General features: G+C 54.1%; 7 protein-coding genes across 7 annotated transcripts; 3 read left to right on the plus strand and 4 right to left on the minus strand.

The window, feature by feature from the left end:
- Positions 1–3,195: 3,195 nt before the first annotated feature.
- Positions 3,196–4,968, minus strand: SPSK_05141 (T-complex protein 1 subunit theta; the record flags this gene model as incomplete). Its single annotated transcript, XM_016731891.1, has 2 exons — positions 3,196–4,783; positions 4,910–4,968. 2 exons carry the CDS (start codon positions 4,966–4,968, stop codon positions 3,196–3,198), a joined length of 1,647 nt encoding a protein of 548 aa, XP_016583480.1.
- Positions 4,969–5,682: 714 nt separating this feature from the next.
- Positions 5,683–7,031, plus strand: SPSK_05295 (uncharacterized protein; the record flags this gene model as incomplete). The annotated part of the gene is made up of 3 exons (XM_016732045.1): positions 5,683–5,776; positions 5,827–6,074; positions 6,150–7,031. 3 exons carry the CDS (start codon positions 5,683–5,685, stop codon positions 7,029–7,031), a joined length of 1,224 nt encoding a protein of 407 aa, XP_016583481.1.
- Positions 7,032–7,642: 611 nt separating this feature from the next.
- Positions 7,643–9,351, plus strand: SPSK_05164 (poly(A)-specific ribonuclease; the record flags this gene model as incomplete). The annotated part of the gene is made up of 4 exons (XM_016731914.1): positions 7,643–8,239; positions 8,310–8,477; positions 8,591–8,665; positions 8,740–9,351. The coding sequence occupies 4 exons, from the start codon at positions 7,643–7,645 to the stop codon at positions 9,349–9,351; spliced, it is 1,452 nt and encodes a 483-aa protein (XP_016583482.1).
- A 216-nt stretch (positions 9,352–9,567) lies between these two features.
- On the minus strand, positions 9,568–10,815 carry SPSK_05340 (50S ribosomal subunit L30; the record flags this gene model as incomplete). Its single annotated transcript, XM_016732089.1, has 3 exons — positions 9,568–9,855; positions 9,929–10,668; positions 10,767–10,815. The coding sequence occupies 3 exons, from the start codon at positions 10,813–10,815 to the stop codon at positions 9,568–9,570; spliced, it is 1,077 nt and encodes a 358-aa protein (XP_016583483.1).
- A 1,518-nt stretch (positions 10,816–12,333) lies between these two features.
- On the minus strand, positions 12,334–14,968 carry SPSK_04950 (phd and ring finger domain protein; the record flags this gene model as incomplete). Its single annotated transcript, XM_016731709.1, has 3 exons — positions 12,334–14,273; positions 14,472–14,892; positions 14,927–14,968. 3 exons carry the CDS (start codon positions 14,966–14,968, stop codon positions 12,334–12,336), a joined length of 2,403 nt encoding a protein of 800 aa, XP_016583484.1.
- Positions 14,969–16,838: 1,870 nt separating this feature from the next.
- On the plus strand, positions 16,839–17,740 carry SPSK_05479 (uncharacterized protein; the record flags this gene model as incomplete). Its single annotated transcript, XM_016732224.1, has 2 exons — positions 16,839–17,334; positions 17,370–17,740. The coding sequence occupies 2 exons, from the start codon at positions 16,839–16,841 to the stop codon at positions 17,738–17,740; spliced, it is 867 nt and encodes a 288-aa protein (XP_016583485.1).
- A 737-nt stretch (positions 17,741–18,477) lies between these two features.
- On the minus strand, positions 18,478–19,177 carry SPSK_05565 (uncharacterized protein; the record flags this gene model as incomplete). Its single annotated transcript, XM_016732308.1, has 3 exons — positions 18,478–18,541; positions 18,631–18,777; positions 18,951–19,177. 3 exons carry the CDS (start codon positions 19,175–19,177, stop codon positions 18,478–18,480), a joined length of 438 nt encoding a protein of 145 aa, XP_016583486.1.
- Between the last annotated feature and the right edge of the window lie 1,229 nt (positions 19,178–20,406).

The following is a 20,406-nucleotide window of genomic DNA, read 5'->3' on the forward strand; positions in this document are numbered from 1 at the left end:
TTTCGAGCCCCCCACGCAGGGCGGCAAATACGACGGGCATTCTTTACAGAAAGCTTCATATTTCCTCATTTCACCTAACCGACCGAACCAGCTTCAACATGGTGATTCTGGCGCCCCTGGCGCTCCCGATGCCCTCGGGGCCGAAATCCGCTGCGCATTTTCTGCGTCGACGAGGGGGCGGTGGAAGTCCCAACAACCTGGCGTTGGGATTTGCTCTACGAGATCATATCAAGTCGACGAAGCCGATACAAGATGCGTACGACAAGTCTCCATATATTCCATTCCCAGAATAGAAAAAGAAAGGGGGCAAGCAATAAAAGAGATGCCCGTGGTGACCAACGGGGGCGCCATCGGCATGCGTTACGGAGTATTTACAAGTCATTTCTCGTGAGAAACGAGTTCAGAAACGCGAAGGGCACGCCTTACGAAGCACTCAATACTGACACATGGGGTCTCCCCTCGAGAGACATCATGATAGACATCTGTCGGTGTCGTAGTCAGCTGCTGGGACTCGCTCAGTCGTTTCGGCGGAGCCAGCCTCTGATGAAACAGGTCGTCCTCGCCACAAAATCAGATATCATATCCAGTACGACGCACTCATCAATCAATACTTGGAGCCGCAGTCCTCTTCCGTACGCCGTAAGCGGCGAGATATTGGCATGTCGTACTCTGATGGGCGACTAGTGATGTGTGATATCCAGCTTCCAACGAGACTGTCTTCTGTCTCCTTGCGAATTTGTGAGTTTCTGCGTCATTTTTCATCCTCGCGCTCTTTCGCTGCTTTGTCTTCTCAATTTTCTAGCTCGTTTTTGTTTCTTTTTCCTTCTCGCATTCTCTCTTCCCTTTGTCTTGTGTTTCGCCAGTCCCCTCTTTACTGCAACTTTATGTCGTAAAGCCCCTGTCCGCCACTGCAACGGGACGCAATGGCAATGAAACGGTGACATTCTCGGGGGCGAAGGATGCGCGAGCCAGAAAGCAACGGGAAAGATACAAGGTACATTCTCACACACCCGCGGAAGAGGGACGGGAGGTGGAGAAGAAAAGACGGTGCAAAAGCGCCGGGCAAGAAAACAGAAGAAAGTGAAAGAACCAAAAAAAATAAGGAAAAGAAAATATGTAGGACTCCTTACAACGTACTTCTCACACCAGATTCTGACAACCGTGGCATGAAAGGACTCTTCCTTCTGCTTTGGGAAATCACATCACCCAGAAGCACTGCGACAGCAAGAGCGACGGCGAGTTGGGCGGAGTGTCCCGTCGATGTGAAATAGCACGTCGCGTCGACTGAAACGGAAGGACAGAAGGGGGAGGGCGGGGGGGGGGGGGGGGGGGGCAGGGCAATAGCTCGTTTTGCCACAGCATGGAAGATACATGAAGGCGAATTGACGACAGCAAACTACAGGATAGTGTATTCATCCAAACAATTTTCAATGGTAATATGAGAGCAACCTGGCTACGGGTGCTGGCTGAGATTGTGTCTCTTCAATATGGTTCGCTTGGGTGTGTTCGCTCTTTTTCTTTTCTGATTTTCCTTTTTTTCTTAATTTTAAATGAAAAAAAAAAATTTCGATCACACGAATTTTCCAATGCGTTCTTGCTTTCCGCCTAGTTCCGCCTCCTGGTTGCCTTGTTTTGTTTCAAAACATCGGCTGAGGTCGCTGGATATTCAAGCCCTGCTCCTGCGGAGGCGATATGGATCGGCCTTCGATATGGATCGACAGCCTCAGCAAAGCGGAGCAGCGACCAACAGCCTGAAGTACGATGTAATTCCCTATGGGTATCATATGGTATTCGCTTCAGGGTCTGTCCACGGTTCGATAGACATCAAAGGAGAGAAGGACATACTCCCTAAAAGGTTGTTTGCGTACTCTGTGAGGAGTGCATTAAATAAAATTATACATAACAGCAAAATAAAGGAGAGCAAACAATCGTATTTTGGCTGTATTTTCGTTCGTCTCATATTTCAATCGTATACCGTGGTGACAGAATCTTGGTCAGTCCTTGACCCAGCTTATCCCGTCCCAAGGACATGCTTTAAAGTTCGCGGACGGGCACAACATGGATTGCCCTAACTGCAATGGTTAGAAAACTGGTACAAATTCATAGCCTGCCATAAAAAGTGGTCGTGCTCATGAAGATGTGACCAAAAAGAGAAAGGGAAACATAATGGCAAGTGAAACAACGGCTATTAAGTTTTGATACGTGTACGCAAAGCAGTGGTGATTTGAGTAGAGTGCAAAACCCTCGAGCTTGACTTTCTACATAAAGAAATGATTAAGGCGTGGTCGAGCATCATGTAACGTAACGAAACTCTTAAGTGAGATAAAAAAATTCAGTAATTGCAACAAAAGATATATATAAAAAATCAAAATCCTTCTACATATCGAGGCTACAAAATTCTCAATCAGTATTCATAGTTGAAGGCAACCGAGGCAAAATATCCCACGAAACAGAACACGATATGATTCCTACAGCCAGCACGTAATTTTGACAAGCGAAATAAGGACGGCTGATGGCCGTCCAGGCATACGAAGCATCGTGTTGCCTGCAGAGCAACGAATGACAAATAGCTACAAACCGTCTGGTCTCGACGCAGCGGTTGATATTGCCGTCAATCTCGTGAGACGTTCACGTCGGGATGATCCCTTGTCTATCTTCTTAGCCTTCAGACGAAGTATGATCAGCTTCGTTTCACCAACAGACAACAACCAGTGACCGGCCACCCGTTTCAACTATACCTGTGGCTGAATAGGAGCACGATCGACGTGGCAAAGGGATGAAAGTCGCGCGGAAGATCATATTTTGCCCCTAACATTGACATCGACATCGTCTCACAACCGCGACAACTCAGCGCCTGGACCTTGACTTCGACGTGATGTCGTTTTCCAGCTTGTTTGTATACATGTACACATGTGTCTCCATTACCCCCTTGTATCGAAGTTGTAAATCTTTTGTTTTATTTTTGCCTATGCGGTGAAATTGGTGGAATCTATAGCGTTTTGATATTTGAAACATTCACCCCAAACTGCGCCGTGAAAGTGAACAGACTCAAGAATAAACACGAAATAGACGAGGACTCCAAAGGGTGAACAGGTGACGGTAAATGCCGTACAGCGAGACAAACCTTCCTCACACCTCCTCACACCTCTCCACACCCTCCTCACAACGATGTCGTTCCAACGTAGCGCCTCACGCTTAGTCCTCGTCCCAGTTCGGGTTAGGACCGGGCGGCTTCGGGCCGCCGGCTTGCCGGGCCACAATGATCTGGTCCACCGACAGCACAGTCCGCGCCGCTTCCGTCGCCAGCTTGATCGCCCAGCTCTTGCTCGCCAGAAGGTCCAGGATGCCCTCGTCCTTGGCATCCAGCGTGCCCGTGCCGTCGTCGTTCTCCACGTCCACGCCGTACGTCCACTCGTCCTTCTTGTGCGCCGACGCGTACAGGTGGCTCAGCACCTCCGTCGCGTCCAGACCGGCGCTCTCCGCCAGCGTCCGTGGCACAACCTCAAACGCCTCGCCGTACTTCTTGATTGCGTACTGCGCTAGGCCCGGTGTCTTCTCGCCAAACGCCTGCAGGCGCTCCACCAGCTGGGTCTCGGTCGAGCCCGCGCCCGGCACCAGCCGGGCGTCCTTGGTAATCGCCTTGACCACGTTGACGCCATCGTCGACCGCACGCTCCACGTCGTCCAGATGGTTCTGCGTCGCGCCCCGCAGCACCAGCGTCGCGGTGCGCGTCACGCCGTCGCTCTCCTGGCGGAACACCGTCACGCGGTCGCCGCCCACCTCGAGCGTCTCCACCACGTCGATGGAGCCCATCTCGTCCGGCATTGGCGCGCCTAGGCGCGCCAGCGGCGTCGCGCCGACCACCCGGCATATCCGACGCAGCTCAAACTTGCTGAGAATCTTAATCACCAGGATGCCGTAGCGGTTGAGGTAGTGCAGCGCCAGCTCGCCCACCGTCGACCCGGCCACCACCACGCGCAGCCCGACGTCGTGCAGCTGCTTGATCACGGCCTCCAGCTGCGCCTCCTCGCCCTTGGTGAAGTCCACCATCTCCTTGGCGTTGTGCAGCAGCACCGTGCCCTTGGTCTCCGTCTGGCTGATGTCGATCGGGCACGAGAACACGCCCACCTTGGCCTTGCTCGCCTTCTTCACCGTGCCGTCCGGCGCCTTGGGGAACACCATGCCGCGCACCACCCGGCTCTGCTCCAGGCTGCCGCCCATGATCTTGACCACGCGGATGTTGTCCACGTTGAACAGCGCCGGGTTCTTGGGCAGCACCGCCAGCACCGCCTCGGCCACCAGGTCCGCCAAGAAATCCTCGCTGCCGCTCTGCTTGCTGGCCACCACCGTGCGGATCGCCTTGCTGAGCTCCTCCTGCGACCGCACGTCCCCGACCTTGTCCACCACGAGCTCCTCGAGCGTCTCCAGCGCAAACTTCTGGGCCCGCTCGTAGCCCGTCACAATGTCGGCCGTCTTGAGGCCCATCCGCAGCAGATCCTCGGCCTTGCGCAGCAGCTCGCCCGCCAGCACAATCACCAGGTTGGTCGCGTCGCCCATCTCCGCCTCCTGCTGCTGGCTGGCCATCACCAACAGCTTGGCCGCCGGGTGCACCACATCGAGCTCGCGCAAGATCGTCGCCGCGTCCGACGTCAGGATCATCTTCTGCAGGTGGTTGATCACCACCTTGTTGCGGCCGAACGGCCCGAGGGACGTTTGCACCGTCGACGAGATTGCCCGGCACGCGTCGATGTTGCGGAGCACGGCGCCATCTTCCGAGTCGTAGCTGAAAAAAAAAGGAGGATATTAGCACTGGGGAGCACGCACTTCCAAGGCAGCGCCTGACTTTGTAGACTGCAGAGATTTGGACACGTTTGTCGACCGAAAAAGGGGCACCGTAAACTAAACGTACTTGTTGTAGCCCGACTTGAAGAGGTTCGCATTGGGCGCGTTGGGAATATTGAGAGACATGGCTGCTAGTTTTCGACTGATAAGAACGCCCACAGAGGAAAAAAAAAGACCGTGTCGAGGGTTCTGGGGAGGTGTCGTCCTTATGATGATGAAAGCAACAAAAACGATGCAATTAGTATGCGGTGGGAGGGGAGCTTCTCTGCTACAATTCGCCTGTTGGTGGGGTGGGCAGTTGGACGGCGGCCAAAAAAAAATAGTTCTGGAGCTTTCCTCCGCTGTGGAATAGGCAGGCGTAATCAGGGGCAGGAGCGAATGCTGAAGCCTTGGGTAAGAGCGGTGGGAGCATGGAAAAGGTGGAGCAGGCACGACCGCCCTCTCAAAGGAGACAGGGAAAGAGGCGACTTGAACAATGTTAATCCGCCGCCCGGCGCCGACCAACAGGCCAGGGATGGTAGTAGGCCAGTCGCCACTGCCAATTGCTGCCAAACGCTACCAATCGCCTACTGTCTGGCGTCTGGCGTCTGGCGCGTCGCTCTGGGGGAAGCTCAGCTAAATCGGCAGGAACGACGCAAAAGTTTCCTGTCGTGTAAATTGCTTGACATACCACGACCTTTCCCTCAATTCAATGCAATCGCCCCATCGCGATTTATTACCACGATCTTGACAGCATACCGACTCCGACAAACCTGTCCCGACCTCTCCATCTATCCTCTGTTTGGCGCCGACTTGACTGCCACTTGATACATTCGAGCGAAGCGTGCCGCTCTCTCCACAATGGCGCCCTGTAAGAGATACCAGTACTCCCAGACGCTCAAAGCATCGCTCGATTGCCATGGCTGCGCCTTGCCGCGTGGATACGACTCTACTCGTGCGGATAATACATGCCCGTGTCTTGCCTGCCGTCCTAACATTGTCTAGCCACATCTCCCGGTGTCCCCACGCTGCCGCCGTCCGTCGAGGAGGCCTACCGCCGGAAATGCGTCTTTCTCAAGCAGCGCATGGCCGATGTCGAGGAGGCAAACGATGCCGTCCGCGTACGTCTGGCACGCCTGAAGCGCCAGGTCGAGAAACAGCGCCTCGAGCGCGCATTCCTCCTCGAGCAGCTGGCCAAGCGCACCAGCACCAACGTCGAAGACTCTGACGGCAGCCCGAGCCCACCAGCCACTGTTCGTCCTCTCTGACCCTCTGCTTGATTTTGCTTTCGTCTTTCGTCACATACGCGGCGACTAACTCGCAAACAGCCCAAGGACAAGCCGCTGCGTACCAAGCGTGGCCACAGGAAGTCGTCTGTGGCCGACGGCAGTGGCGCCCCCGGCTCGACGTTTATCAGCCAAAACCTCGACCCCTTGTCACCCAGCTCCGACGTGTTTGGCAAGGGCGACAGCCAGACCCAGCCGACACAAAGCACGCCGGGCGCCTCGCAGCGGCGCGGCGGCCGCAGACCCAAGGCCACCAAGGAGGCCGACGATGGCGCGAGCGTCAGCGGCAAGGGCAAGGGCGGCGACGACAAGGAGGACAGGGCAGCAGGCAGCGGCTCTGCAGCAGGCCTGAAGCGCCCGGGCAACGCCTTTGAGCTCTACTGCGACGAGATGCGGCCGACGCTCGTTGAGAAGCGCAAGACCAACAAGCAAAACAAAAAGAAGTCTGGCGAGGATGGCGACGACGTGGACATGGAGGACGCCGATGCCGAAGAGGAGGAGGAGGAGGAAGACGAGGCGGCCGCTGAGTCCGCCATTGACGCCGAGCTGGCGCGCGGCTGGACCGAGATGGAGCAGGCGGAGAAGGACGAGTTCGAGACCCGCGCCGCCGAGGAGCAGGCCAAGTACAAGAAGGCCAAGGAGGAGGCACGGCAGCTGAAAGAGAAGACCAAGGAGGACAAGGACGAGAAAGATGGCAAAGAAGCCGGAGACGAGGTGGACGTGGGAGACAAGGACGGTGGCAAGGAGGCTGCCGAGAAGGCGACGGCCAATGACGACAAGGTTGATCAGGAGGTTGGCGACGACACCGGCGACAAGGCAGAGGACAAGGACACCAAATCGGCCGCCAAGGAGGGTGAGGATACAGAGATGGCCGACCCAGACAGCGTCGCGGTCGCTACATCGAGTGCTGACAAAGACGAGTAAGGGAAGCTGGAGGCAGTTTTGTGCATATGGGGGAATATGGGTGGGTATAGCCGACGCGCCCGCTCGTGAATGGTTTGCATTTGGGGTTCATTGATAGGTTGTTTTGTGCTTTTGCTGCTTTTTTTTGCCTTGGGACAAAGGGAAGGGAACTTTATCTGCCTTTTCGTTTGGCGTGTGCGGAGACTACCTGCTTTCTGGTTTCTTGACTTGCTTTTGATTTCCTTTTATACTAATGTTTACAAGGCTCATTCGATGTCTTTCTGTTTGTTTTCTGTTCCGTCTGATAATTAGAGGCCAAGGCAAAGTGCAATGCGACTTGGCGTTTTGACTCCATTCTACGATAGAGCATTATATCGTCGTTAAGTCGACGCTGGCAAAATAATGTACGTTGACTACCCGATCGTGCCTTCCGTGATGGGAAGGCTGTGTCCTCGTGAGCTCCTGCCTCTTTTACATTGAGGCACTTCCATGCGCTCTGTTCTGATTCTGTCTCCTTTCACTTTCCAGTGACTCGTCTATCTCGTTCTTGAACTTCGCAACACATACGACCACCATCTACCAACATCTGCCAACATTGCGTCCTGCCTTCTGCGACGCCACCTCGGTCCAAAATGGGCTGCAAGACCGTGCCTCTAGCCCGGTTCTGGAGAGAACTGGTCACAATCCTGCCGGAGATTGCAAAGTCTGAGTATGTGGCCATCGACTTTGAAATGACCGGCATCGAACCTCGTCGCGCGTCAAAGCTTCACAAGCCGACAAAGGACGAGATCTACCAGCGGGCCAAGCAGGCAACCGAGACGTTCAACGTGGTGCAGTTTGGCATCACCTGCATTGTTTTTGACGACGAAGAGAAAGACACAGTTCATCTCAAGTCGTACAACTTCAACGTGTCGCCCATGTTTGACACCGCCTTCAGTGGTGTGGACACCATCGCACGCACGCTGGACCGCACACTGACGCTCTCGTACAAGACGCTGATGTTTCTGAGGCGCAGCCGCATCCGCATCGAAGATGCCTATGACGGTGGAATCTATTACCTCAGTCGGGCGGAGGAGGCGGAGCTGCTGCCCGAGCTGTTTGCCACGTCAACGCATGGTCGGAGCGACGACATTCTGCTGGATGAACAGAAGCCGGAGACAATGCAATTCTACCACGATACGGTGGACCAAATTCGGAGCTGGGCGGAAAAGGAGGAAGAACCGGATCGAGTATGCTACCGGAACAAGCTTGACCAAGCACGAACTTGACAAAGCCAGTTATCTACTAACAAAGAGATAGCTGTCCTACCTCAACATAGTCAACCCGCACCAAGGCCCGTTGACGCGTTTCCAGCGTCGTCTGGTCTACCAGATGCTCGATACCGAGTTTGGTGGCAGGTACAGGGCGACTGTCAACGGTAACTTCTTTATGCAAATCACGGAAAAGGATACTGAAAACGAGACCAAGGTAGGTGCGCGTGCGCGCTGGGCTGTCTTTCTCATTGTTCTTCTGTTTCTTTTACAAAACGTTTGATCACCGAGTATCGATGACCTAACTGCGACGGTATGCACCCTTTCAAGGAACAACTTGAAAAGACTAGCAATTTAAAGAGGGCTGTTGCTTTTCAGCGCGGTCTTCGGTACATTGCCGAAGCCGTAAGTATTTTTCATCCAAGATGGAGTTGGCTGCTCGTCGACCGTGTTAGTCTCGCTGACGTTGTCTTCTGCAGCTTGTTGGCGGCGATTTTGCGAACGACGTCTGGAGCATGTACAAGCAGGACAGCGCAATGGTCGAGCCTGGCTGTGAGGCACGTCTCCGAGAAAGTGAGACCAAATTAAAGGAAAAGAGGCCTGTTCTCGTCGGTCACAACATGTTTCACGACCTGTGCTTTTTGCATGCCACATTTTTCAGTCCGTTGCCCGACACACTCGACGAGTTTGACCGCATCGTGCATGAATTGTTCCCGCGTATCATAGACACGAAGCACATACTCAAGCGCGACGACAACGAAATGATGCCGTCGAAAAGCCTCGAGGAGGCGTTTGTTGACATTGAGGGGGTTAGTTCGCCTTTCAAAATTGCCGGCGAGAGAGCCGGCCACACAGACAGGCTGCATCATGTGAACGAGCACCAGGCCGGCCATGACAGCTATAAAACGTCAATGGTCTTTCTCAAAGAGATGTGGAGACGGGTCGACTCGACGAAGAAAGGCACCTATGCACACAAGTTGCTGCTGTGGGAGAACAGCCTCGTCAAAGGGTTTGCGAACAAGGTGCGGCTGGGCAACGCCGGGCTCTGGCCTGTTGGGCAAATGGGAGAGTGTGACACAATGGCGAAATAGAGGCCTTGTTCCCAGCAGCAGGTTTTTCACCATGGCAATAGCAAGGACAGACAGCGGGGGTTTTCAGAAAAGTAAGGATATCGCTTGATTTTACATCGTACATGCACTTGTATACAAGAAGGAGGGCGGGCCTAGCTTGCCCTCATTTCTCCCATGCCTTTTACCCCAGGTTCCCTTTATAGGTCGTTTTGTGTTTGTGTTACGTTTCTGCTTGCATTACCGCTGCGGAATGGCATTCTTCACGCCGGCGTAGTAATATTTGGGCAGATGCGAAGCCAGCTCCTCCTTTGTCAGCCATTGGAACGCGTCGACACCAAGTGTGTTATTCTCCAGGTTGGCCTGGCCCGCCAAGATGCGGCCCTTGATCAGGAAGGTCTTCTCGCTGGTAAAGGCCGCCTCGGCAGTTGTGGTCGTTTCCCGCACAATGTGTGCCACTGGCACGCGGCCAACTATCCACGTGTTCATATCGACACCCGCCGCCGACTCGAGCGCGCGCGCCGCAGTCTATACAATACGGTTAGCCTTCTGCAGTCACCCAAGCGGGCACATTGGTACGAAGCAGAGCAAAAAGACTCACTTCATGAAGGTTTTCGTTCGTCTGCACGTCGGCCGTGGGGAAGCTCCACGTGCCGTCCGCCGCCTTCACCACCAAGTACAACGTGCGGTCCAGCTTGCGGTCGAGCCGCTGTGTGTCGTTGGTCTCGTCGGCCGCCGTGGTCCGCTTCTGCGGCCGCTCCACGCGGATACGATCCGCGTCGGCCAGGCGCTCACCGTCGTCGCTGACGCGCAAGTCGGCGTCCGACACAATCCGCTCGCGCAGACTGTCCGGGTTCGTCAGCATGTTGGCCTCTGGGTCGTTTAGCGTGTACTCGTCGTCCCAAGCCGTGGCGCCGCCGAAGCCGTTGCCGCCCTTGCCACCCCGGTAGTGGCCAATGTCGCGAGCAGGCGTGCCCTTGCGGTCGCGCATCTGCAGGCGCCAGTCGAGCGCCAGCGTCGTGTCGGGCTTGAAGTAGACATTGCGACGGAACGAGGTTGTCAGGCGCTCATTGAGGCGCTTTTGGTAGAGATAGAAGGCGGCTTCAAAGGGGGTGGGGTCGCGCATTAGGAGTGGCGGCCGGCTGAGCAACAATCCAGCTCGGATGCGGTAGTCGGGCGCCGTGGCGGGTGGCGGTGCTGCTGCCGGTGTAGAGGATTTTTGTTGTGGTGACGATGCCGTGGCCTCGGCAGAGTATGTGCGGTGTTGTGGGGGTAGGATCGCTGCCGGCAGGAACGGGGTGCGTGTCTTGGCACACTGCGTGCAGGCCACTGTGGTTTGCACTGGAAAGGAGGAGGGCCCGGTTCAGCAAGTGCATCGCCCTCTCATGATTGCATTCAAACGCCATCACGAGATCACCATAGAGAATGGGGAAACAAACCTTTGAACAAGGACGACATCGCCTGGCCGCCCCGTCTGGAGGCCGCCATGGTGCAACAAATTCAATTGGTGAGCCAGCCAGCCGGACGTGATATGCCGGACAACAAAAACGGTCGCGAAAACAGTAGGGCGTCGCTGGTGGTCGTCTGTCTCGTCGTCGAATTGATGTTGCACGAGAGCTTTTGGTTGGAAACTTTTTTTAGGCCTGTCGGGCATGTCTAGCGAGTTGTGGGTCCACGACCAATGGGAAGCTCGGGTCACCTAGTTTCTTCTCTTCTGGTCAAACGGAGCACGAGTCGGTCGTTCCTGGTGTCCTTGCCAAAATCCCCGGCGCCGGATCATCTTTAGTGCCGAAATGCGGGAGAATGAAGCAGTGGGCGACTTTTAAAATTTCAGACCACCGCCTTCTCACTTGTCTCTTCTTCTTCTTCTTCCTCATCCAAGGCATTTATCCTTATCAGGAAGACTCGCACTCCTATGAATTGTTTTCTACGTTTCGCCCCAAGTGTGTCCTCCCCATTTACAAGGTGCCGAGAATAAACACCAGAGCGTCCGATTTCGCTAGCGGCTCCTCATGGCGAAGAAATGTTTTATTTCTTCGATAAAATCCCCACCTGGAAGCTGTTAGATAGAAGACATTCACATCCCTTGAGACCGCATGCCGGTTTCTGCTCCTTTTTGCTGCTGGTCGCTCTTTATAGACGGTGATGATGGACGGTGGGTATGGTATTCGATGCCCACCAGTTTCATGCTGCTCATTTAGGGTTCTCCGCCTCGCGACCTACGAACGGTCTATTCGATCGGCCAAGCCCCGACGCGGACGAGACATCAACATGGTGACAACAGACGAGGTAAATGTGTCGCTGGAACGTATCTTATTCAAAACACTGCGGCCGAAACGAGCTGGACAGCTGCCGAGTGGGGTAAATTGCGCCTATATAATAAGAACAAACGTTCGCATCCCGACATATGAGAAGAGATGTCTCTGCAACGAAAGCTACCAAGCGGAAGTTAAACAAAAAGGCAAGGAAAGAAAACAAACGCATACGTCGTACAAAATGCAACAGAGACATGTCCTGTGTCCCACCCATATGTCATCGAGTCGTCATCCGTGCATGAAAAACAAACGCAGGAACAAGAAAACATAACAAAACCAGATAAATGCGCACAAAATGAAGGCTTGAACTCAGAAAGAACAGAAAAAGCACAAGGAAAGCGAGAGAACAACCAAAAGAAGATTGGTAAAGAGATCATGGCCACATTGGCGTTTGGCACACACAAAAATCGCTTTCCCAGGGTATCTATACCGCTATTTCCCGATGCTCTCACTTGGACAAAAGAAACAAAACGCCATTTGAAGAGAACCCAAACGAAAAAGGCAGGGAAAGCCAATGACACCAAGGCCGAGTAATACTGATCAAGGCAAACGGCATGGTGGTGGTTGCGAGAATAATGTGTATCTTGGACCCAGTCGGTGTGAGTCGTGTGTGCCTTGTTCGAAACGTTTGCATGGTTGGTTGTTTCCTTCCCTGTCCTTCTGTTGTCACACCATGCTTGCATGGATTCTCTCACGCCTGCAGGTCAGCTACTGCGCGAGCGACTTCTCTGTTCGCCTTGTGCTCCCACAGCTTCCGTGCCTCGCCATCGACAACGGCAGGATCGGTGACTTCTTCATAGAGCTTGCGAGAGACGTCGCGGTTGATGGCTGCATACTGATCGGCTGTCAGGTGGCTCGATTTCCAGTGCGGCTTCAACGCCGACCGGACGATGCTGCTGATGCTTTCCTTCATCTCCAGTGGAAGCGCATGGCGTGTTGGAGAGGAGTCCAACGACCGTGAAATCGCTGCAGCGGACGACATGCGGCGCGGCCGGGGTTGTCGGATTTCGACAGCTTCAGCAGCAGGCGGCGACCGATGTTGATGGCTACCGCCGTTTGTGCTTGTATTTATGTTTGGACTGGCGGCATTGCTGTGTCCGCTTCCATTTCGGGTTACACGTGGACGCGTTGTGTGGATGTGCCCACTACCTTCTGAGTCGCTGTTGTCGCCGCCGCTGCCAACACCTGCACTTGCCGAGCTCGCGGTCGGCCGCGTGGGCGAGTAGTTCGCGGGCGGGTAGACTGGCAAGATGTGTGAGCTCAGCAATGTCGGAGAGCTAGGCCGCAAAGTTCGCTGTGGTGGTGGGGTGGTCGACATGGCCCGCGGGCTGTTGTGCGCCGATCCAGCCGGCGACGAGGCGACCGGCGAGGCAGGGTCGACAGCGTGCGACGGAGGGTCGCCGAACAAACTGCGGATATTGTCGTCGTCGGATGACGTGCTCATCTCGACCTCTTTAAGGAGCGACGAAAGAAACGAGGGGGGTTCATCATTCGTGTTCGTCGACGTTCCGGCGGGGGACTGGGCTGCCAAGGCTGGCGACGCCGAGGAGTGGCCCGCTCTTGCCGCCACAGGTGCTTGCAGAGACAGACCCAGTCGGGAAGCGGGCCGAGACGGAGGTCTCGGTGTGGAAGAAAGTAGAGATGCGGAGGGCCGACTAGGCAGGCTCCGCTCGGTAGGTGTTCTCGGCGTTGCAGTCGAGGTGGGTTGTTTGGACGAGGATGCGGCGCCTTCGCTAGGTGCTCCTATCCGGCGTGTGCGTGGCCGTTTCAACTTGCGCTCCTGCTCCTGAGGCTGTTGGACAGGCGACGCAGTGTGCGAACGTGACTTGCGCTTCCGAGGGTTCGTTGTGTTCGTCCCCGCCGCTGCTTCGCACTCAAGTGCACGATCGAAGTCACCCCACGCACGCCGCTCTTGCTGCGATTGTTGGACAGCGGCGACAATGGCACGGGGGTTTGATGAAGCTGGCTGCGAGGAGCCCCCATGGCGTGCAGCGTGGTTCAAAATGGCGTCCGGAATGTTGCGCTCGAAAACGTCTTGCGCACCGAGCCGGCGTGCAATGTCCAAACGCTCTTGCCACCGTTCGAATTCGCGGCGCTCCTGGTCGCGCAACCGCTCGACCCGACGGAACTCTTCCAGCGCCTCGTCTTCGTCGTGGTCCAGGTCGATGCGAATGGCGTCCCAGACATGGCCCGTGATCTGACTCCAGGCACCCTGCCACTCGTCGGACCGTGCACGGCGCCGGGCACGGCGCATGGTATGTCTGGTCCGGGGAAAGAAGTTGCGATTGCGGCCAGCGCCCGATCTCCGGCCAGCGGTCTGGCGGACCGAATCGCTGCCTCCAAGAGACGCGCTTTGCATAGGCGCCGCGATGGCATCGCCCAATGAATCCACACATTCCATGCAAAACCAGGCGCCCTCAGGAACACCCTCCAGACCGATGCAGTGTGTGTGGTAAGGTGTGTCGCAACCGTCGCAAAGCAGGAGAACCTCCTCATGATCGGCAAGGTTGCAAACGGGGCAGGGCGTAGACACCTCGTCATCCAAAACCTCGGTCTCTTCGAGCCATGGCTGAGGGTCGAACTCGGCGACTTGCTTCTTGTCTTCGACGGTGTACGTAGAGATCAGTTTGCCTATTGAAAGGAGAGTGTCGGTCAGCAAGGATTCACACGAGCACCATGACTCGGTTGAGACAGGACCGTAAAAATCAAAGGCAAACTGGACTGCACGGCCAGGTAAATCTGACACGAAAGAGCCAAGCCGCCAGAGGAAAATAAAGACAAAAGCAGTGCAAAGCAGAACGAAGTCAGAGCTAAATCAGAGCCACATACCTCCTATTTGGTCGTATACATGGACGAGATGGAATGATTGCCGGCAGATAGGACAGCTGTTGGCCTTGGTGGTCCATTCTCGCAGACATGTGTCATGCAGCGTATGCTTGCAGATTTGGATGACGGCGACCAGATCGTCCTCGAGAGGCTCTACTTTGCCGACCTGTTCACTGCCGTGGCCGTTGCTAAGGGCCTTGGAATTTCCAGTATCGCTGCCTTGAGCATCGCGAGCAGATTCGTCGGACTCATCGCTGCCGCGGTTTTGGCCATTTGGGCCGGACAAGGCTGGCCCTGCGGCGGTGAACGGTTCGCTGGTGTCATTGTTTTTGGGGGCGGTGACGGCGTCTGTTGGGTCGGGATGCGTGCTAGTGCTGGCGTTGGGGGTAGGGGCACGGCCACTGTCATCATCGCCTGGTAGTGGCTTTGGTAGTGGTGGCAGTGGTGGGGGGGTCTACAGCGCGGAGCTGCTCCAGGCAGACAATGCACTGTTCTGCCATGGCTAGCGGAGGGTTGGTGGCCACAGCGCCCTTTTTCTTCGCATAGACACCGACTTGGAAGTTGGTGGAAGGAAAGACGTTGTGAAGGAGAAAATGCGGGAAAAAGAATGATGGAAGATTAAATAAGGAAGATGCAGCAATGGGGTGGGGGAAAATGAGAAGAAATGACAACTGTAAAAGTTTCGAGATGCAACGGGGTGGAAAAGGAAAGAGGTGATGTGAAGCGAAAAGGTAAAAGAGAGAAGGTGCTCGCTGCTGGGAGGCGAAAAGGAAGTCACAGGAAAGAGCAATGGTAGCTGTGCCTCAGCCTGTCGTTGCAGTTGGTCGCTGCTGCTCCCTAATTCTGGGGCGATGAAATTTGGCGTGTTTGGCGTGGTTTGCCACTTAACAGGCAGGGGGGAAGACAAGGAGTAAGATGGGTGGAAGGCAAAGGGGAAAAGTAGCAAAGGAGGGAAGTTACAAGAGGCACAGGGCAGGAGACTATGACCTGAGAAAGCCAGTTCGGCGAGGGGAAAAATGTAAAGGCGAGCCAGCGAGCCTTTTGGTTTTGTTACGGCGAAGAACGGGCCTGGCAGGCGCGGCCAACGGGTGAGGACGAGAAGAGAAAGAGCGACAGGGCTGCAGGCGAATCAGCGTCGAGGGCCATACACAAGCAGGCACGTTTGGCTGCCACAGTCACCACCACAAGGGAGGAGCGGGGCGGCACCATGAACAGATGAAAGGAACACGAGTGGCCCGTGCGGCAGGAACCTCTCGAGTCCCTTCGTCTCCATCGTTCATCGTCTCGATTCTCCTCGCTCAACCAGCGTCTGTTGTTCTGCGAAATGAGGTCTTGTTTCCACACGCTCGCTCTGTCCCTTACTATATGGTCTTGGGTAAAATGTAATGTGACGCACGAATACAGAGAAGCCAGAGGGAGTGTGGCTGCACGTCGAACCTTCCCGCATATGCGGCAAGTGTGCTGCCCTTTTGTCTCCACTCGTGAAGCCAGGTGGAAGGAACGACGTGCATGTGCTGGCTGTCCAGTGTGGCCTAGTACCCACCATGATTGTTGGTCCTTCCCTTCTTGGAGGTGAACATCTTCACACGGGTCGCCATGTCAGACCAGCACACGCTTTAGTATGGCTCATCTCCTGATTCTCTCATCGGTATTTTTGCTGCGGGCGGTGAGCCTATCCGATGTAGCCAAGCGTACACACCATTCCACGCCTATACACACATGAATACATGTACTTTGGAAAGCAGGCAGGCAGGCTACCTGTAACTCTTTCCCTCTACTTTTTGCCCCTAGAAACGCGGACATGGCCGCGCTTTCCCCGATAAACCAGAGCCACCGCCGAAGTCATTTCCTTGACCGCTGAAAGTAGTAGTGACGTTAACACGCTTTCCCAGTTGGGCAATCGTATCAAACAACGAGAAAGAGCTGGACACATCGTCTGGGCTTATTAAGCATTTGAGTCAAAGTGGTGATTGCGAAAGCCGATTCTCTGTCCTCCTTCTGTGAACATATTACGACCGTGATACGAAGGTCATGGACAAGATACAGCACTTGTAAATGCACCTCTGCAATGTAAAATCGTGTTGTTCACAACATACAGATCGGTGACGTGCCTCACGTTTGGAAGTCACGTGAGATTCAAGTGTAAATTTCACATCATCAATAGTTCCTTCCAAGACGGGCCTTTTCAGGGGATGATACCGACGACGAATTTTGGCGTTTATTTGTGCTTCATCTTGCGTCTCTCATATTTATCTGGAAGTTTTCCCGAACATTTCTCTTTAAAATACCTCCAGTGGCTCGACGCTACGCACCTCAAAGCAAAATCGCGTCAAACTTTGAACCCAGCGACGAGAATGCCCAACTTTGTCTATGAACTCGGATGTGAAGGACGGTGCAGAGTCGGGGTGGGCGGAGCGGAGGGCTCTATCCTCTGTCGTTGACCCCCCGGTGCGGCCAGACTACCGGCCTACATTTGATCCGCACGTCTCTAGTTCCTCGACAACGTCACTTACTGCCAAGGCCGATGCCGATGTGCTCGCCGCAGTCTACGCCAAATCCGCTGCGGCTATTGCACCGCGCATAGCTGCTTCAGAGGTCCGCACGTCTCGTGCTTCGTCCCCAGCTTCGCCTGCCCCAGTCAGCTCTGCTGTCTCGTCTGCAACAGCTGCCAGTTCTGACGTACACACCGCTACCTTTCATCACGAACATGTTCTTCCGGTGCCCTTGGAACAATCAGTAAACCCACCTCATTACAAAGCTCGAAAGCATCGAAAGCAGAACCCGACTGAAGCAAACCGGCACGGCGTTTTATTTCCGCATGAAACCGAGCATGAGGTATCTAGGAAAAATGACTCTTCCTTCCTCAGTAGGGCTGTTGCTGACTTTTCTTGCACATGCCAGATCCGCACGCAGAGCCTGTTCAATTTGCCCGCTGGTTGAAAGATACTCTCAAGGACCTACTTGCAAGGGATCACCCAGTGGTCACGGGGCATATCCGTCATCTATTTTCTATCATGGATTTTGACCAGTACGCCAACTTTGCGTTGCGGCCAACCATGACTTACGTCAACTTGAAGCGAGCGTGCAATATCGAGGCTGTGATGATTACGATTTGCGGCAAGGAGGCCGAACTCCCGTGTTCGTCGTGCCGTTCAAAGTGCGGTCCGTTTACAAAGTGCATGGTTATTTCCATTATAGGCAACGGAAACTGCTCAAATTGCCGCTATAACGGCCAGGGCAGCCGCTGCAGCCTGTACGAAATGCGCCTCTAAATCTCCAACCTGTATTTAACAACACGCATGCATGGCTAAATATTGTATCTGTTTGGGCAGGTTTGGGCGGTATACTTCTTTTGAAAACCAGCGTCAAGCAAATCCCAAGTAGCCGCCAAAGCCACCACGTGTTGATGGCTGGCCTATAGTCCTTTGAAAAGCTATATATATATTTTACAGTATGGAACGTTTCTCGCACATACAATTCGCACCTCCGTTGCAAGATACGTTGGGGGAGTACTAAACAAAGAACAAAGGCGGCTAGGGTGAAATATATTAAAGATACGCGTGTCGTTCTGCTGCGTATGTCGTGTAAGGTAAAACAGCATTGCTGGCCATACGCATCTTTTTGGAACGTTCATGAATGCTGCTGCGATACGAAGGCGGGGAAAACATCTGCCCACAAATTACACTTTTGTAGTAAGTCACACACAGCTCACGTTTGGTTTTCTTTTTTAAATTTATTGTGATTTTTTTCATGTCTTTTGTTCTTTTTTGTGGTGCCTTCGTCAGCGCTCTGTCCGAGTGTCGTTATGATTCAGACAGCCGGATATAGCAGAGAGAGGCCAGAATAAACCAGGTACACCATTTTTGCGTGAGATTTGTTTAGTACCAAAAACGTTGGACGAAATGCGCGCTTCAGCCCGACCTGTCCCTTGCTCCCCTTTAAGACGTCATCCCAAAGAAAATCACATAGTCTACCGCATCCTCTGAACCACGTCGAACTCTTCACCACTCTATACCTCGGCGATCTCGCGCAATCTCCGGAGGGTCGACCGGGTGGCAGCAGCAGCGGGGGTCCTGGAAGGCGTTAGCAAAACGAATCTGCATGCGGTAGGTAGAGCTGCGAGCAGCTTTCGCCCCGCTCGGGAAGTCGACAAAATACGTACGAGACAAGGTAGGCACCGCCAGCAATGGTCTTCTTGCAGGCCTTGCACTGCCAGATACCGACGTTGGTGCGCTTGACGGTGTTCTTGGCGCAGAATGTGCAGGTGTACTTGGCGTGCTGGGTGATTTCGGCCTTCTTGATCTGCTTGCTTTGTGGTTGTTAGACAAAACTATGTCCGTCGAGGGCGAATCAAGAAAGAGTCGGGGGAAAGGGGGAAAGGCCCTAGGGCCAATTTCGCTGGCGGGATTGAGCGTGGCGTCAAACCAGCCCGACGTCGATTGTAAACGAAGTCTGTTCCTCCGCGTGACTGTCAAAACTTACCGCAGAGAAGCACCGTATCTGTAAAGAGTTAGAGTTAGCAAGCTGTTGCCTTGGCTGAAGTTGCCCGAGCCACTATCGCCACGGTCGACGCTTGGATTGAGATATGCTGCGGATAAGAAGTCGTCGTGCCAGTCGTCGCCGCTGGTCCAGTTGCGCTGACTTTGAAGTAGTACTTTGGGATATATAGATGTCTTCCCAGCGTTGTCTTCTCCTCCGTCCATCTCCATCTCGGACTGGTCAACTTCGTGTTGGGTTGTCCATACGCATCCCATCGTCCGCTGTACATGTTCTTCCCATCGTTTGTCGGCAGCATCGTCTCATTCCAAGCGTCGTGTACTGTATGGCTGTCGGTCGGGAGCTCTGAGGGTTCGCGTGTTCTTACCTAGTACCGTAGCGACCGGTGACGCCGACCTTCTTGGTGCTGTAGGAAAAAAGGAAATGGTCAGCATTTCATTGTCCATCCAAGAACAACAGATCCATGCCACGCCACACGGCGGCTCCTCGCAATCGACGAGAAAAACAGGAAGCCCGGGTTCCGAGATGCTGTCCTCCGGCACCATGTCGTCTTCTGTCGTTCGTTGGTCGGTCTTCCTGTCTTTGTCGTCGAGAGCGAGTCGGGCTGCCGTGCGTTGCGGCAATGGGAAATAATCAATCAGTCGGACAACATGAGCGCGCGTACTGCTTCGTCATTATGAATGTTGTCGAGAAATATTGTTGCTGTCTATAAACAGATTTTCTCTTCGTGAAGCGGGATGGTGTTCGTGGTGGGTTTGCGTTTCGCTCTTACGATTTTCGTTAGTAGAAAGGGAGCGCCCAAAGATTTTTTCCGTCTAATCTGGCACTGAGGGCGGCCCACGAATTTTCCGCCCTAAAGCATTTAGCTGGCGGGCAACAAATGCGCAAATGGCCGCACAAAAGGAGAAAATCCGTGTTGAGCCGGATTAACTTGTGCTCCGAGATCATGTGACAGTACAAACCTAATGCTCTCGCTCTGGATTAGTCATCCCTACTTGGCATATTTCGGCCGCATCCGTGTAAGTACTGCCACGCAGGAACATCTTGAAGGATGTCAAAATGTGCAATGATTCTTTCTACTTTGCCCATGCAGACTGGTCAAGTTTGTGCTGTGTACGGAGTATTTCTGAGAGCAATTGAATAGACGGGAATGATGTATTAAGACCAAATACCGTCCAGCACAAACCATACTTGGAGAGCCATATCTTGACGACATTGCCTAGGAAAGGCAGCTGTTGCATCTGCTTGGATATGTTTGTCTCGTCCTCTGGCAGAGAAGGGCCTCTGCCTTGTTTCGACATCTACGAATAGGTCCCTCTCATTTTCACGCCTACTCTGTCTGTCCATACTGGTCCACTTCTATTTCCTTAAATTGAACCGACGCCGACGGAGCATCACGTGTCTGTCTAACTCTATTTGGACATTGTATTTTCGACCTCGG

The sequence above is a fragment of the Sporothrix schenckii genome (assembly GCF_000961545.1).
Source record: "Sporothrix schenckii 1099-18 chromosome Unknown Cont49, whole genome shotgun sequence".
Lineage (NCBI taxonomy): Eukaryota > Fungi > Ascomycota > Sordariomycetes > Ophiostomatales > Ophiostomataceae > Sporothrix > Sporothrix schenckii.